The sequence below is a fragment of the Rana temporaria genome, chromosome 10 (genome assembly GCF_905171775.1).
Source record: "Rana temporaria chromosome 10, aRanTem1.1, whole genome shotgun sequence".
NCBI lineage: Eukaryota > Metazoa > Chordata > Amphibia > Anura > Ranidae > Rana > Rana temporaria.
In genome coordinates, this window is record NC_053498.1 from 43,328,672 (window position 1) to 43,345,756 (window position 17,085).

Sequence of the window (17,085 nt, forward strand, 5' to 3'; positions counted from 1 at the left end):
TATATATATATATATATATATATATATATATATACACACTGTATTTGCTGGCGTATAAGACTACTACCTTTTACACTTTAAAAAAATGGCCAAAAAGCAGGGGTCGTCTTATACGCCGGGTCAACTGCTTGGATGCCTGCTGGATGTGTGGTAATACTGTATGTAGCTTCGGCTATATACATTATATACCGCTTAGCCAATCCCGGTGATTGATGTATTCAAATGAATACAGATCCTGCTCGGATTGGAGTAACAACCTCTGCCAATCCAAGCAGGCTTTGTATTCTTTAATAGAATACATCGCTCGCCGTGATTGGCTCCAGCTCCAGCAAGAAGGAAGAAGAATATGGCTCCAGAAGGAAGAAATATGAAGTGTCGGAAGCCTCAGAAGGGGGGTCGTCTTATACGGTGAGTACAGGCAAAAAAAAAAAAAAAAAAAGTAAAGTTAGGGGGTCGTCTTATACGCCCGGTCGCCTTATACACCGGCAAATACGGTGTGTGTGTGTGTGTGTGTGTGTGTGTGTGTGTGTGTTTTGTAAAAATTTTCGATGCTATCCGTGGACTGAGCAATAGTTTCCTCCATGGTATAAATGTCAGACACCCTCCTCAACCATTCAGCAGTGGATGGAACTTTGTGACTTCCAGTAAAGTGGAATTAGGGACTTTGCCGCATTCAGGAGATGTCTCGTCAGAGAGTTTTTGTATCTCTTCAGTGAAACATTAGTGATGTGTCGCAAGCATGCAGCCGCATTCAAATTAACTTTGGTTTCTGTTATCTGCTTAATGAGAGCAAAGGAGCATTGTTGTACAAGCCCTTCAGAAACACAAATCTGCCTCCGGGGTCTATCATCGTTTCCTGTAGGGTAAATGGTGCATCTTTTGCTAATCAAAATGGAAACCCCTCTAGCCATGGAGCCATCACATGTTGTGTGTAAAGCCTCCCTAAAATAGGAGTCTGTCAGTCTAGGGACATGGTGCGTTTTTAAAATGGGTTTCCTGTAAGAGTACAAAATGTGGCCTACCTTTTTTAAGTTCTCTCAACAATGTGGATCGTCTCTCAAGGATGTTCAAGCCCTTGACATTGTGGGATATTACGAATGGGTTCCGGCCTAGGTCCCCGGAAGCCATGACGAGAACTCAGAGCGAGATGGTGCAGAGCGTCTCTGAAAAGTAAAACTATAGGTCTTAAATTGGCTAAAAGCAATTATAATCACATACACAAGTTAAAGTTGACTATACCAATAGGTAAACAAGGGAAAGAGTATAGAGAAATATCAGAAAAAAAGAGTAAAAGATAATTGAGTGAATTAAAGAATTCCCTTCACAGGTAGAATTATCCTAACCTGAGTAGAAGGTGTAATAGTGCGTCCGTCAGCCAACAAATAGGTGCGGAGGCACTCGGTGAAAGAGGGAGGCAGCCGACAACCAAGTAAACAGTCGGCTACTCGACTCCGCCGAATCGAACTATAACATGGTAACTCAAGTAAGTGTAGAAATTTGCAACAAAACACACACAGCCTGCTGAATAAAGCTAATGTGGCATCATCTAATCCTAGATGTAATTTTTTCCCTGACCCAATAGTGAGAAGCAGGACTTCTGGCGGAAAACGCAGTGATCAAACAATCCCCTATAGCAGCCGTCACTAAATGGCGGCCCGCGGTCCGAGTCCGGCCCGAGTGCCGCTTCTGCCCGGACCGCCAGTGTAATTCTATATGGCAGCAAGCGTTGGTTTGCTGGGACCTCTGGGGTTTCCCCAGCAACCAGTGACGCTGCGTGCGTGCGTGCGCCTGCCCCCTGCTCTTTGCCGCAGGTTCGGAGTTCACAGAAGACTCACGGGCAGCGATTAGGGGTGTGGCGTCACACGCGCCCCGCTCCCCCGTTTTTTTTGGGTCCCGGGTCCACTCCTGGCTCTCCTTGCGAGTAGGGGCATGACGTCACGTGCGCTCCGCCCCATGCTGCTCACGGTTCCGGGGTCCTGGCTCCTTATCTCGCAGCTTTCACCCCCTTCGGTATTTCAGTGCCCTCCTGCATTCAAGGTATGTGGGCCATTAGTGATCACTAAAGGGCATATTTCTATTGTGCACACTGCTGGGCATATGTTGTTAATGTTAAGGGGCACTCTGATGGAAAATGTTATTTTAAGGGGCACGCTTATGGACACATTTAATTTTAAGGTGCATGCTGATGAGTATATTTTTAATGTGCACAGTGATGGGCATATTTTGTTAAGGGGCACACTGATGGACACATTTTGTTGTGCCCATCAGAGTGCCCCTTAACATAAAATGTGCCCATCAGCGTTGTTGTAAAGGAGCGCTGTGAAGGGGACACCTGTGACTACAATCTTTCTCAGACTTGCACAGACTTGAGATTCGGACCTCTGCCCAAAGAAAATTTTGGCGACCGGGACCTCCTTGAATTTTAATTCAGTACCCCTGCCCTATAGTATCAAGCCACTCCACCCACAGGAAACAATAAACAAAAGTAGGTCCCCAGCCCCCAATAGCCAAGCCCGGAGTTGTAGTATCTCCTGTCATTAAAAGTCAGCCGTGGCATATGAGGCCTCAGGTGAGCAGGAAATAAAAAGGGCAGGGGCGTGAAGAAGGGGGAAGAGGACAAAAAAGGCGAGGGTGGAGCTCGCATCAGCAACCAGGGGAAATCGGGTGGTATCCAGTCGTCAAAAAAAAAAGGTAACGCAACGAAATGGCACAATAGGTAGTATTGATCAGGTTCCGATCAGTCATCCTCTTGAACTCTGTGGTCATCTCTAGAGGCTAAGGACACAGCCTTAATTTTGACAAAGTGTCCATTCAAACACGAGCCCTGACCCAGCCCCGCTCAATCTTATCCCTGATTGGCTTCCACGGCTGTCAAAGTCAGTCAGACAATGGTGCCGCTGCTGTGTCTCAGCCAATCGGGAGGAGTGTCCCGGATGGCATAGACATTGGTGGACATCGCTGGAGAGAGATGGGGCTCAGGTAAGTAATTGGGGGGTGCTTGGGAGGCTGCTGCACACAAGTTTTTTTATCATAATGCCACAAAAAACTGGAATTAGGCATTTAACTTTAAAGTAGATTGTAAACCCAATTCATGAAATTTGAGCTGGGCAAATATATGTGCAGTATTTTGTTAACTCTCTTGTTGGCTCTCTCTCCTGAACCGTTCTTCTGTTATCAGCCTGATAACTCCTGACAAATTCTCTGATGCATCTGATAAAAGCAGCCTGACATTTTTGTCGGGAGGTTGCTAAAATAGATGAACAGGGAGCTGGCCCTATTACAAAACACCTCTAAGGCCCTGTACAGACGATCGGATATCCAATGAAAACGGTCCGCCGGACCGTTTCCATCGGACATTTCTCCTCCGGATTTTGATCTGATAGCTGTACACACCATCAGATCAAAATCCCCACGGAAAACATCCACGGTGACGTCGTGGCGACGATGACGTGCACGACCCTGGAAGGTAAATACTTCCACGCATGTGTCGAATCATTTCGACGCATGCGAGGGATGGGGATCGGACGGACTTATCCGGTGAGTCTATACAGACGACCGGATAAGTCCGAAGGACAGGTTTCCAGCGGATAGATTTCTTAGCATGCTAAGAAATTTTTATCCGCTGGAAAACCGTTGGCTGGACAAATGTCCCCTTGAAAATGTCCGCTAGGCCGTACACACAACCGGATCTATCTGCTGGAACTGATCCGCGGATAAATCCCAGCGGACAGATCCAGTCGTGTGTACAGGGCCTCAGAGTCTCTGCCTATGATTAGAGGGTGTGTGTGCCTTCCCTCCAATCAGCAATTTTAGCCATCTTGGCTTTATGCCCAGACATTGCACTCTGTTAACCAGGAAGAGAACATTTCCTCATGCCTCGTACACACGACCGGTTTTCCTGGCAGGCAAACTGCCATGACAGCTTTTGGCTGTGAAAATTGGCCGCGTGTATGCTCCATGGCAGTTTTCCCAACAGGGAGGAAAACCCAGCAGGATTCCCAGCGGCATTTTTCTCTGCAGTTTTGCTATGGGGAAAGCCTGCGGTGGAGCATACACTTGGCTGGGATTCCCGATCAAAGCTCTCATGGCAGTTTTCCTGCCAGGAAAATTGCCCATGTGTAGTGGGGGAAAGCTGCCGAGCAGGTTCTCGGCTTTCCCCTCGGTTTTCCCGGCGGTAAAAAGTCAGCCGGGAAAACCGATCGTGTGTACAAGGCATAACACAATCTGAACTTTCTAAACAGTAGATCAATGTGACGACAGCAGATATACATGTAAAACCTATGTAGGTAGATTTGGTTAATCTCAGTGTATAATCTGAGGTTGTTCACTTCACTGGGTGAATGGAGGGTTTTCATCCACTTTAACATGTACCTTGCATGAAAATCATTTTTTTGTCTTATTTAGTAGCCTACACAGTTCATGAACACTTTTATGTGTGCTCCTCAACTATATTAGGAACTATATTGGCTCTTTGGCTCTGGGACCTTTGAGCCAATATATATACAGTTGTGTTCAAAATTATTCAACCCCCCAATGCTGTAAAGGGTTTTAGGGAATTTAGTGTACATTTGTAATTGTATTCAGAATGAAATCCTACAAGGACCATATGCAACTAAAATGACATCAATTGGTTTTGTAATACAGTAGTAAATGTTTCTTTTGTGAATTCTTCATTTACACAATTATTCAACCCCTTAAAGACTACCACTCTGAAGAACAGAGGTTCATTGAAGTGTATTCAATCAGGTATTGAAAACACCTGTGGATGTCAGGGAGCAGCAATAAAGCCTAATAAGCATTAATTAGGCAGCTTTAAAATGACTGTGATCCTCAGCTCCTTCTAGACATTTACTGGTGTGGTTACAAACATGGTGAAGTCAAGAGAATGGTCCAGGAAGACAAGAGAAGAGGTGATTACTCTTCACAGGAAGGGCAATGGCTATAAGAAGATTGCAAAGCTGTTAAACATACCAAAAGACACCATAGGAAGCATCATTCGCAAATTCAAGGCAAAGGGCACTGTTGAAACGCTACCTGGTCGTGGCAGAAAGAAGATGCTGACTTCGACTGCTGTGCGCTACCTGAAGCCTAGAGTGGAGAAAAGTCCCCGTGTGACTGCTGAGGAACTGAGAAAAGATTTGTCAGATGTGGGTACTGAAGTTTCTGCTCAGACAATACGGCGCACACTGCGCAATGAAGGCCTCCATGCCAGAACTCCCAGGTGCACCCCCTTGCTGTCTCCAAAGAATAAGAAGAGTCGACTGCAGTATGACAAAAGTCATGTGGACAAACCACAGAAGTTTTGGGATTGTGTTCTGTGGACTGATGAAACTGTTTGTACCCATGGATCAACGCTATGTTTGGAGGAGGAAGAACAAGGCCTATGATGAAAAGAACACCTTGCCCACTGTGAAGCATGGCGGGGGGTCAATCATGCTTTGGGGCTGTTTTGCTTCTGCAGGTACAGGGAAGCTTCAGCGTGTGCAAGGTACCATGAATTCTCTTCAGTACCAGGAGATATTGCATGACAATATGATGCAGTCCGTCACAAACCTGACGCTTGGGAGACGTTGGACCTTTCAACAGGACAATTATCCCAAGCATACCTCCAAGTCCACTAGAGCATGGTTGCAGATTAAAGGCTGGAACATTTTGGAGTGGCCATCGCAGTCACCAGACTTAAATCCGATTGAGAACCTCTGGTGGAACTTAACCACTTAAGCCCCGGACCAATACGCTGTCTAAAGACCCAAGGTGTTTTTACAATTTGTCACTGCGCTGCTTTAACTGGTAATTGCACGGTCATGCAATGTTGTACCGAAACGAAATTTGCGTCCTTTTCTTCCCACAAATAGAGCTTTCTTTTGATGGTATTTGATTGCCTATGCGATTTTTATTTTTTGCGATATAAACGGAAAAAGACCGAAAATTTTGAAAAAAAATGATTTTTCTTATAACAAAAAGTAAAAAATATCGAATAAACTAAATTTTAGTCAAACATTTAGGCCAAAATGTATTCAGCCACATGTCTTTTGTAAAAAAAAATCGCAATAAGCGTATATTTATTGTTTTTCGCAAAAGTTATAGCGTCTACAAACTAGGGTACATTTTCTGGAATTTACACAACTTTTATTTTATGACTGCCTATCTCATTTCTTGAGGTGCTAAAATGGCAAGACAGTACAAAACCCCCCCAAATGACCCCATTTTGGAAAGTAGACACCCCAGGGAAACTGCTGAGATGCATGTTGAGTCCATTAAATATTTTTTTTTTTTTTCCCAAGTGATTGAATAATGACAAAAAAATTAAAAATAAATTACAAAAAGTTGTCACTAAATGATATATTGCTCACACATGCCATGGTTATATGTGGAATTGCACCCCAAAATACATTCTGCAGCTTCTTCTGAGTACGGGGATACCACTTGTGTGGGACTTTTTGGGAGCCTAGCCACGTACGGGACCCCGAAAACCAAGCACCGCCTTCAGCATTTCTAAGGGCGCAAATTTTTGATTTCACTCCTCACTACCTATCACAGTTTCGAAGGCCATAAAATGCCAAAATAGCACAAAACCCCCCCAAATGACCCCATTTTGGAAAGTAGACACCCCAAGCTATTTGCTGAGAGGCATGTCGAGTCCATGGAATGTTTTATATTTTGACACAAGTTGCGGGAATATGACAAACTGATTTTTTTTTTTGCACAAAGTTGTCACTAAATGATATATTTCTCACACATGCCATGGTTATATGAGGAATTGCACCCCAAAATACATTCTGCAGCTTCTGAGTACGGGGATACCACATGTGTGGGACTTTTTGGGAGCCTAGCCGCGTACGGGACCCCGAAAACCAATCACCACCTTCAAGATTTCTAAGGGCATAAATTTTTATGCCCTTAGAAATCTTGAAGGTGGTGATTGGTTTTCGGGGCCCCGTACGCGGCTAGGCTCCCAAAAAGTCCCACACATGTGGTATCCCCGTACTCAGGAGAAGCAGCAGAATGTATTTTGGGGTGCAATTCCACATATAACCATGGCATGTGTGAGCAATATATCATTTAGTGACAACTTTGTGCAAAAAAAAAAATCAGTTTATCATATTCCCGCAACTTGTGTCAAAATATAAAATATTCCATGGACTCGACATCCCTCTCAGAAAATAGCTTGGGGTGTCTACTTTCCAAAATGGGGTCATTTGGGGTTTTTTTGTGCTATTTTGGCATTTTATGGCCTTCGAAACTGTGATAGGTAGTGAGGAGTGAAATCAAAAATTTACACCCTTAGAAAGCCTGAAGGCGGTGATTGGTTTTTGGGGTCCCGTACGCGGCTAGGCTCCCAAAAAGTCTCACATGTGGTAGCCCCGTACTCAGGAGAAGCAGCAGAATGTATTTTGGGGTGTAATTCCACATATGGGGTGAGTATGCTTTGCGCGTGGGTGTAAGCGTTACTGGCACTAACTAGCTACCTAGCGGCACCAGCGACACTAATACAGCGATCAGAAAAATGATTGCTTAGTGACGCTGGTAATAGGGGGTAAAAGGGTTAACTCTAGGGGCAATCGGGGGTTAAAACCTTTATTAGAAAATGTATGGGGGTACCTAACGCTATAAAAACCTGGCGGGCGAACCTCAAAAAATAACTAGCTACCTAGCGGCACCAGCGGCACTAATACAGCGATCAGAAAAACGATCGCTTAGTGACGCTGGCAAAAGGGGGGTGAAAGGGTTAACTAGGGGGTGATCAAGGGGTTAAAAGTTTTAGGTCCAGGGTAGCCCCCTACCACCCCCCCCAATAAAGGTTTTAACCCCTTGATCACCCCCTAGTTAACCCTTTCACCCCCCTTTTGCCAGCGTCACTAAGCGATCGTTTTTCTGATCGCTGTATTAGTGTCGCTCGTGCCGCTAGGTAGCTAGTTTTTTTTGAGGTTCGCCGCCATGTTTTTATAGCGTTAGGTACCCCCATAAATTTTCTAACGCTATAAAAACATGGCGGCGAATCTCAAAAAAAAATAGCTACCTAGTGGCACGAGCGACACTAGTACAGCGATCAGAAAAACGATCGCTTAGTGACGCTGGCAAAAGGGGGGTGAAAGGGTTAACTAGGGGGTGATCAAGGGGTTAAAACCTTTATTGGGGGGGGGGGTAGGGGGCTACCCTGGACCTAACACTAACTGCCTGACACTAACTGCCTGTCACACTGAAACTAAATGCAGTGATCAGTAAATGATCACTGCAATTTAGTGACAGTGTGACAGGGGGGGGGGCTGGTGGGGGTGATCGGGGGGTGACTGGGGGGGGGGATCGTAAGCCTATGTGTACAGGTGTCAGTGTAGTGCTTGTGTACTCACTGTGTGATGTCTCCGCTCCTCCGCCGGACGAATATACCGGCGGGAGGAGCGGTGACATCACTTCCTCCTCTGCCTGTGTTTACAATGCAGGCAGAGGAGGGCGGGGGAGGAAGCTGATTGGCTGGGGAGCGATCCGGAGGGGGCGGACCGCCGCCCCCACATCCCGGATCGCTCCTGAAGATTACCGACCCGCGCCATGTACCGGGGGGGGTCCCGATCGGACCCCCGACCCCCGTCAAGCAGGGCACGTACAGGTACGTTGATGTGCCTGTCCGTGCCATTCTGCTGACGTATATGTACATGAGCGGGTCGGGAACTGGTTAAAGAAAGCAGTTGCAGTGCGCAAGCCTAAGAATGTGACTGAACTGGAGGCTTTTGCCCATGACGAATGGGCGAAGATACCCGTAGATCGCTGCAAGACACTTGTGTCAAGCTATGCTTCACGTTTAAAAGCTGTTATAACTGTAAAAGGATGTTGTACGAAGTACTAAGATTGAATGTCACTTGGGGGTTGAATAAAACTGATAATGATGTGTGCACAGAAAAGACATTTGTGGTTATTTCATTATAAATGTTATGTTATATTTGTCTGACCTACACGTGCCTCTTTGATTTAATTGTAGGCAGGATGACTGAATGATCAAAATCAATGTCAAACTGGCCAAAACAATCAATTTCAGTGGGGGTTGAATAATTTTGAATACAACTGTATATCTATATTAGGATATTAGGATCCCATGGTGAGGTTGTGTGATGTCATTGGCACCTAGACTAGGGGAGTTAGTGTTAACATGGTCTGTTTGCATTAATTATGTATTTGCTAGCTTGAAAATATCAAAATGTGGAGATAAGTGGGGTTTTACTTTAAAAAATCACCAATATCTTTCTCCAGTGCCCAAGTAGCCATTTTATCACATAAAAAATATTTGATATGTTTCTTAAGATTATACCAGCCATTTACCTGACCCTAGACTTGGTTACTCTTCTTTTCCATCTCGGTAGTAAAATGAAGAAGAAAGCCTCAGCAGAAACAGAGAAACTCTACTTGGAACCTCGATACACATCTGCCCGAATACTAGATGCTGATGTGTTAATGCTGGTGGCGTTACCTAAAGGACTCAACGTAGACGAATGGCTGGCCAGTAATGGTAAGTTAAAAAAGATATTTTCATCAGCTTGGGCTGCTTTTGTATAATTTCATTTGAGCTCCTGATAATCATTTTAATGTTCTCTCTATCTATGAATACATCCAAGACCACCAGGCAAGTAGCCAAGTATACATTTGCTTTTTTTTATATGGGAAAGAAAATTCTTCCAAAGTTTTGGTCAGCTATTCATGTGATCTGGTTCACTATTTCAGTAAAATTAAAGTGATGTAGACTAAAAGAATTTCAGTCCCAATCCTTGGCAATTCGGACTGAGCATATAATAAATGAAAAATAATAAATATAAAAATAAAAAATGCAGAACTTGGTGAAAACTTCATGTCAGAAAGGTCAGTAAATTCAGAGATAAAGAGGCATCTCCGGTTATATGCATCTCAATTTTTTATTTTTTTTCTGTACAGTTAAGCTTGCCCAGCCATTCATTGTCTTATATGTCTATTGCTAAGTGAGGCCATCCATTACAATAAAGAGCCAACATAGATATTTGTGACAGTAAACAAACAAAGGGTACAGCAGCCTTGTGCATTATCCTTATATGACATTTATTAACAAAATCTGAGTAAATTGTTATACTCACAAACCAATGTATGTATAAGCTCCTCAAAATACATCCAGGAACAGAACATCAGAACTTCTGCATATCCTCTAATCCCATCACAAGACAGAGCTTTGCAGGTCTAGAAGGCTGAGGCGCTTCACGGAACATACCTGAGGAAAAGGGTATGTCCCTCGAAATGTGACGGCCTTCCAGACCCGCTTGGCTCCATCTTGTGCTGAGATGATATGCAGAAGTTCTAATGTTCTCTTCCTGGATATAGTTTGATGAGCTTGTACTTGCTTAGGTTTGTAGGGGCGGGGTCGAGTCCTGCATTCGGCGTCCATAGACGCCAAATGCAGGACTCGCCCCCGCCCCCCGCGTCATTGGATTTCATTGACATCAGCACGAGCCAATGGCTGCGCTGCTATCAATCTAATGAAGAGCCGAGAAGCCCAGGCAAAGAAAGGGCGCATTCGACACGGGACTTTCCAGGGCTCAGGTAAGTAAAACGGGGGGCTTGGGGTCGGTAATCGTCAGATGTTTTTTCACCTAATGCATAGGATGCATTAAGGTAAAAAAACACGAACCTTTACAACCCTGTTAATAATAAACATTACATATTGTACCTACCTCGGAAGTGCGCCCGCAAGGTATCCCCCTTGGGAGCATGGGCAGATCCAGAGTCTTATCTCGGGAGGGGCACTGCCAGAAAATTTTGTTTTGTGGGCAATTTATCTGGGAAATGGCTGGTGTTGGCGCTTCAATCATCCTGGCACCATGGCTGTTATGGTGTCAAGATGATTGAAGCGCATTATTTCTATTATTACATTGTAATATAAAATGAAATGATTCAACTCACCATAATTCCGAATCAGTGGGGGCTCTGGAGCGTGTCACCTGCCACCGTCGCCTGCCACACCTTCCAGGTTGTCACTTGGCACATCGCCTGCCACACCTTGCGGATTGTCGTGTGCCACACCTTGCGGATTGTATGTTGCCACAATTTGTGGATTGTCACTTGCCACCTAACCTGCCACAATTTGTGGATTGTCACTTGCCACATCACCTGCCACAATTCAGGAGTCAGGAAGCAGAGAGATAATGTAATCACAGTAATTGCACAGTGAGGGCAAAAGTTACTACAGGGATGCAGGGTGGGCGCGGGTCAGTGAGAGATGATCTAATTTCTCTGCTCCCCTGCCCCCCCAGCTAGCTGATTGGTCAGCTGCCCGCTCACACCAAGGCTGCTCTCTTTCTCACCTGCCCAGTGCCCACACACTGAGCCACTCAGCAGCCATGCTTACCCACCCACAAGTTAAGCCGCCCACCCACAAACCGCGCCGCCTGACCTGCCCGCTCTCACTAGCCTACGGAGCCATCTGCTATCTCATCCACCCACGGAGCCTCTGTCACCCGCCTGGCTGGTCTGCAACAAGTTTCTCAGGGGTGACAATTGCACCGTTGCCCGCCCTGGATCTACCCTTACTTGGGAGAGAGCTTCCTAGAGAGGGGGTTATCTGAGGCAAGGAGGAGCCGAGAGCCGTCGGGGGATCCCAGAAAACGCTGTTTGTGGCCACTCTGTGCAAAACAAGCTGCATAGTGGAGGCAAGTATGACATGGTGGTTTAAAAAAAAAAAAAAATGCAAACCTTTAATATCACTTTAAATGGTATTGTCAGGTACCTGGTACAGAGCAGAGCCTGACGTGCGGGGAGTGGCAACTATTGCTCCTCTGACTCCGGAACCCCTGATAGAGCAGACAGGGAGCGCAAGAGTTCAGAGTCGCACAAGCGCCTGGTATGGTGCTGTGCAGGTCTGCGGTGGTTTCCTGAAGACCCCGAAGATGCTGTGCAGGAACTGCGGAGATGCTGGGAAGATCAGACAGCAGACGACAGGAGCTTGGTGCAGATGGCTGGAAGCAGGCAGCAGTGGGAGGTGTACTGTAGTACAGATGCTGGCGGAGTCAGGCAGGCCGGGTCAAACACAGGCGGGCGGATCAGGTACAGAGAGGAGGCAGAGGCAGGGTCGTGATTCAAGCCGGGTCGGTAACAGGCGGGCAGCAGACCATTGGAAGGAGGAGGCAGGAGCGGAGTCAGACAGGCCGGAGGTCAGGGCAGGCGGAGATCAGAAGGGTCCAAAGGCAAGCCGGGTTCACAGGTGCAGGAGACAATCAGGTAACAGAAGTCGGGTAAGGTAACAGGAACGCTGTTGACTGAGCAGCAAGAGGCTATGGGATGAGCCCAACTGGCGCCAAAATGGTGTCATCACGTGCCCGCGCTCCGGTGCCGCTATTGCGCGTGCCCGCCGTTGCCGCTATTGCGCGCACCCGTGCGCGCCGACGTGCCGCGAGCGCGCGCGCTCCCGTGCGCGCTGATGCGCTATTGCCGCGATTGCGTGATTAGCGCCACCTAGTGGTCGGGCAGGTCCATGACAGGTATACAAGGATGATGCATTAGGCTGGTGCGCCATTTGCTTCCTGTTCTAGCATATTCAGTGTATATATTTGGATCAAAAATGAAACCGTAGAAGCAATAGCATCTGAGTACCACACTTAAGCGCAGGAGGTTGCTTCTTCTATAGATGTTTTGAAAAAATGGGACCAAACTGAACTTTACAAGTCAGAAGAGTCAGGATATGCATATAATATCAGCTGTTTAAAACTGTGCCACTACAGCTTTTTTACAGTCATTCATTTATACCAGCACAGTTTTAAAACTGTACTCGGTACCATCCATCTTGCCTCTTTCTGCAGCAACAGATTATTATACTATTATGATAACGTGCAACTAAAGGCTGAAGATAGAAAACAGGCAGACTATTTTTAAATTTTTTTCAGACGAGATGTGCAACGTTTCTTCTGCACTAAAATACTTACCTGCTTCTTCAGTCTTCTGTAGTGTGTGTGTATGTGTGTGTAAAAAAATATATATATGTGTGTGTGTGTGTGTGTGTGTGTATGTATTACTTTTTAATAATGTATTTTGAACTTTTTTTTTTTTTTAAGCATCTGCATTCTACAACCACGTCAGTCTCATGTATGGTTCCATCTCTGAATTCTGTACAGTATCCTCCTGTCCCACAATGAAAGCTTGGGCCATGTAAGTTTTTTTTTTTTTTATACATGAGAATTGCTTGAATGTGTATCACTGTGTCACTCTTTCTATTCTTGGCAACATGCTTCTTGTCAGCATGTGCCCTTTTTAACTCCATTTTGCTGCTTCTTCCTCTCACGCTGGAGCCCTGCTGTACAGGGACTGTAAGAGCTTGATTGTCACATTCAGATACTTGCATTGATTGCATAATTTTTTTTTTAATAATTTACAGAGTCATGTGTGTGTGTCTTATATCTGCCTACAGTTCAACTTTAATAATGATAGGTCGGCTTAAATAAACATCAGTAAGACTAACATTGGTTTCTCTGAACCTATCACATGGTGTTGAAACTGATTGCCTGCCTTTTTTTTATAACTGCGCATGCGCTGTCCCTGGGGGTATCCCAGTGCGCATGCTCGAAATTAAACCGGAACCCGCCAATGCTTACGACGGTGATGTTGTTCTACGCAAATTCCTATTCGCGAATGACTTACGCAAACGACATAAAAAATTCAAAATTGTACGCAGGAAGGACGGCCATACTTAACATTGAGTACGCCTCAGTATAGCAGCTTTAACTATATGCTGGAAAAAGCCGAACGCAAACGACGAAAAAAAAAAAATGACGGGCCGGCGTACGTTCATGGATCGCCGTAAATAGCTCATTTGCATACTCAACGCGGATTTCGACAGGAACGCCACCTAGCGGCCGCCGAAAAATTGCATCTTAGATCCGACGGCGTACGAAGACGTATCTTGTTTTGAGGATTCAAAACAAAGATACGACGCAGGGAATTTAAAATTACGCTGGCGTATCAGTAGATACGCCGGCGTAATCCTTTTGTCGATCTGCCCCATTGATGCCATTGGAGTAATCTGTCCAGACTACTTTCCTACCAACATAGGAAACAATATTTCACAAAATTACACCCCGGTAGTTTTTTTTTTTTACTCTGATGTTTGCACTGGCATGTGTGCAAAATCCAGCAGACAGGAATCAGAATGTTGTCAGTAACTTAGGTGTTAGGATTGTGAAAGGACTAGAGCACCCTTGGGTGCCCTTAGAGCGATGTTGGCGAATTGTACATGTCACATCAGATTCAACAGTGGGTGTGGCTTCACGGGGCATAGTTAAATAGAACATGCATACTCGCTGTGTGTGTGCTAAACGCAGTAAACACTTGGGTCAGATGTATCTATTGTACAGCACAGCTTACATAAACCACCAGTTAGACTATCTGATATACAGCAGTATGTAATATACAGCATGGCTCCCAAGAGTCCAGTGGCCAGGAGTATATCCATGGTATGCACTGTGCAAAGTGGTCAGTGTTGCAATCTCCTTATATTGGTGGCCAGTGATGCAATGCCCCCTAACATTGGTGAGAGAGAGTTTGCCAGGGAAAGAGGATGAGTCATAAGAGGGCCAATCAGAGCTGCAGAGCTTGAGGTGTGACTGTAAATCAAGGACGTGAACAGGCGGCAGCTTCAGAATTCTGAAGCTTTAGAATGGCAAAGATGTTTTTATTGCAAATTATGTGAGCAAACTTCAGTTCCTCTTTTAAGTTGGTGGTCTTTAAAGAAGTCTAGTGTATCCCTACTTTGGTGATTGGTGACAGACATATTACTTTGGTGTTCAGTGGAAGATCATTAGATGTTGCTTATCTAAGAGTGGAATAGCGCCACTGCTCCTGCACAGTTGAGTGATTTCAGTGCTAGAGCTATGAAGGCACTGTCTGCCAAAGGTTACTCCCCCAGCATGTTATAAGAGCACATGCCCTACTAATACTCATGGTTAGGGATGAGCCGAACAGACCAAAGGTTTGTGTGAACTTTAGAACCCTGTTAAAGTCTATGGGACTCGAACAATTGAAATCTAAAGTGCTAATTTTAAAGGCTAATATGCAAGTTATTGTACTAAAAAGTGTTTGGGGCCTGGGTCCTGCCCCAGGGGACATGTATCAATGCAAAAAAAGTTTTAAAAATTGCAGTTTTTTCAGGAGCAGTGATTTTAATGCTTAAAGTAAAACAATAAAAGTGAAATATTCCTTTAAATTTCGTACCTGGGGGGGGGGGTGTATAGTATGCCTGTGAAGTAGCGCAATATTTCATTTTTATTGTTTCACTTTAAGCATTATTATAATCGCTGCTCCCGAAAAAAACGTTTGTTTTAAAATAAAAATAAAAATTGCATTGACACATGTCACCGGACCCGGGTCCCCAAACACTTTTAGGACAATAAAAGCCTTTTAAAATTGGCACTTTAGATTTCTCCCATTGACTTTTTAACAGGGTTTTCCGCTGCCTTTCAAATTTGCCGCGAACACCCCAAATTGTTCGCTGTTCGCCGAACAGGCAATGTTCGACTCGAACTCGAAGCTCATCCCTACTTATGGTTAAGCTCTCCCTGCCCTTATCTGCTGCCATCCGCGGCTAAAAATCGGGTTCCCAACACAGCTACACACACGACCTGAATGCAGGGGTCCCCCTAAAGGGAGCCATAGCTGTTTGCAGACTGCTGTCCACCCACACACTCCGCAATCTATCCCACGGCCGGCTCCTTCCACGAACACATCGCCGCCATCTTGAGGCCTACGCAGCCTCCGGGCCCGCCGCACTTGAGTTTCACGGCTGTGAGGAGACACCTAGGGACGATCCGATCTTGGAATACCTGGATTGGGGGGCCGGATCGGAGGCGATTCGCGGGCCGGAGAAGGAGCCCCAGACCGGACGGAGACTCAAAGTTTGTGGCCGAACCGCCGACATCTTGAGGCCTGCAAAGCCTCGGAACCTACCGCGCTCGCGTATCGAGGCCGGGGGGCAGTGAAAAGCCTCCGGACGACCCAGAAACGACCCTCCAGACCCTTCGGGAACAGAACAGAGGGGGCTTACGCACCAGAGGAGGCATCTAGGCCGGTCGGCGACTGGGAAACAGAGGTGAGCGGCGGCCATCTTGCTACACCTCGGGCCTAACAGTTCTCCCTTCACCTTGCAGCCCCACGACAGATTGCTAGCACCCCCCTCATAAAGAAAGTGCCTGGGCTGCTTAGGGCAGTACAACCTCAGACCTTGCCCCTCTAGCATATGACTTATATTGCCCCAGCAGCCAAGTGAAGCGGCAAAGCCGTAAGACCCTCTCCGCCCCACACAGATCTATTTTGTCCCTTAATGTGACATCGGATCAGTACTGTTAGGTACACTCGCTGCAATTTTGTGACTTTGGGAGAGTGGCTTGGTGTGCAGCGCAGATGGCTAAGGTGCTGAGAGACCTGGGACTTGAAAAGAAAACACATGTTAGGCGAATATGTCCACACAACTAAGGAAGGGGACAGTCACATTCTTCGTTCTTTGGTAACTCCTAAAGGTAAAGTCTCCCCAGCAAATCTCAGTAAATACAGATACAGTGGAGGGGGGAGAAACTCCAAGATGGTGACAACACACGGACTCAACATTGAAGACGATATGGAGGATGACGAGGTATCCCTACCCCCATCAGAGGACTCAATAGCGGGTAACACTGATAAGGACAGACCTTTGACCTATGCTATTATGACGGACATTGCAGCTGACATTGAACATTTGTTCGCATCTGCCATTACTGACATTAAAACAGAATTGCTAAAACTATCTGAACAAATGGCCGTGACGGAACGCACAGGCAAAAGGAGGGGTAGAGATTTGATCAGATTGGACGACATTACCGCCTCGTATTCCCAGCATCTGATTGACATGAATAGACACTTGGAAGACTTAGATAATCGCGGAAGAAGGCACATTATCAGAGTTAGAGGTGTTTCAGAGTCCATCCTCCCTGACCAAATCAGGCCAGCGCTAACCCCCATTTTAATAACCTGCTTGAAAGACCTGATCAATCTCCCATAGAATTTGATAGAGCCCATAGAGCCCTCAGACCAAGGGCTCCTGAAGACAGGGAAAAT

The 17,085-nt window shown here is 45.8% G+C and overlaps 1 protein-coding gene across 8 annotated transcripts in view; it reads left to right on the forward strand.

Annotated features, from left to right (window-relative positions):
- The window catches only part of LOC120916544 (MOB kinase activator 2-like), a 303,463-nt gene that overhangs the window by 190,789 nt on the left and 95,589 nt on the right, over nucleotides 1-17,085 (forward strand). For 7 of the 8 annotated variants that reach the window (XM_040327592.1, XM_040327590.1, XM_040327584.1 and 4 more), the window contains 2 exons: nucleotides 9,351-9,499; nucleotides 13,059-13,152. In XM_040327592.1, the coding sequence (XP_040183526.1) occupies nucleotides 9,351-9,499; nucleotides 13,059-13,152 (243 nt within the window). The remainder of the gene's footprint in view (nucleotides 1-9,350; nucleotides 9,500-13,058; nucleotides 13,153-17,085) is intronic. The other variant, XM_040327588.1, reaches the window with a different exon arrangement.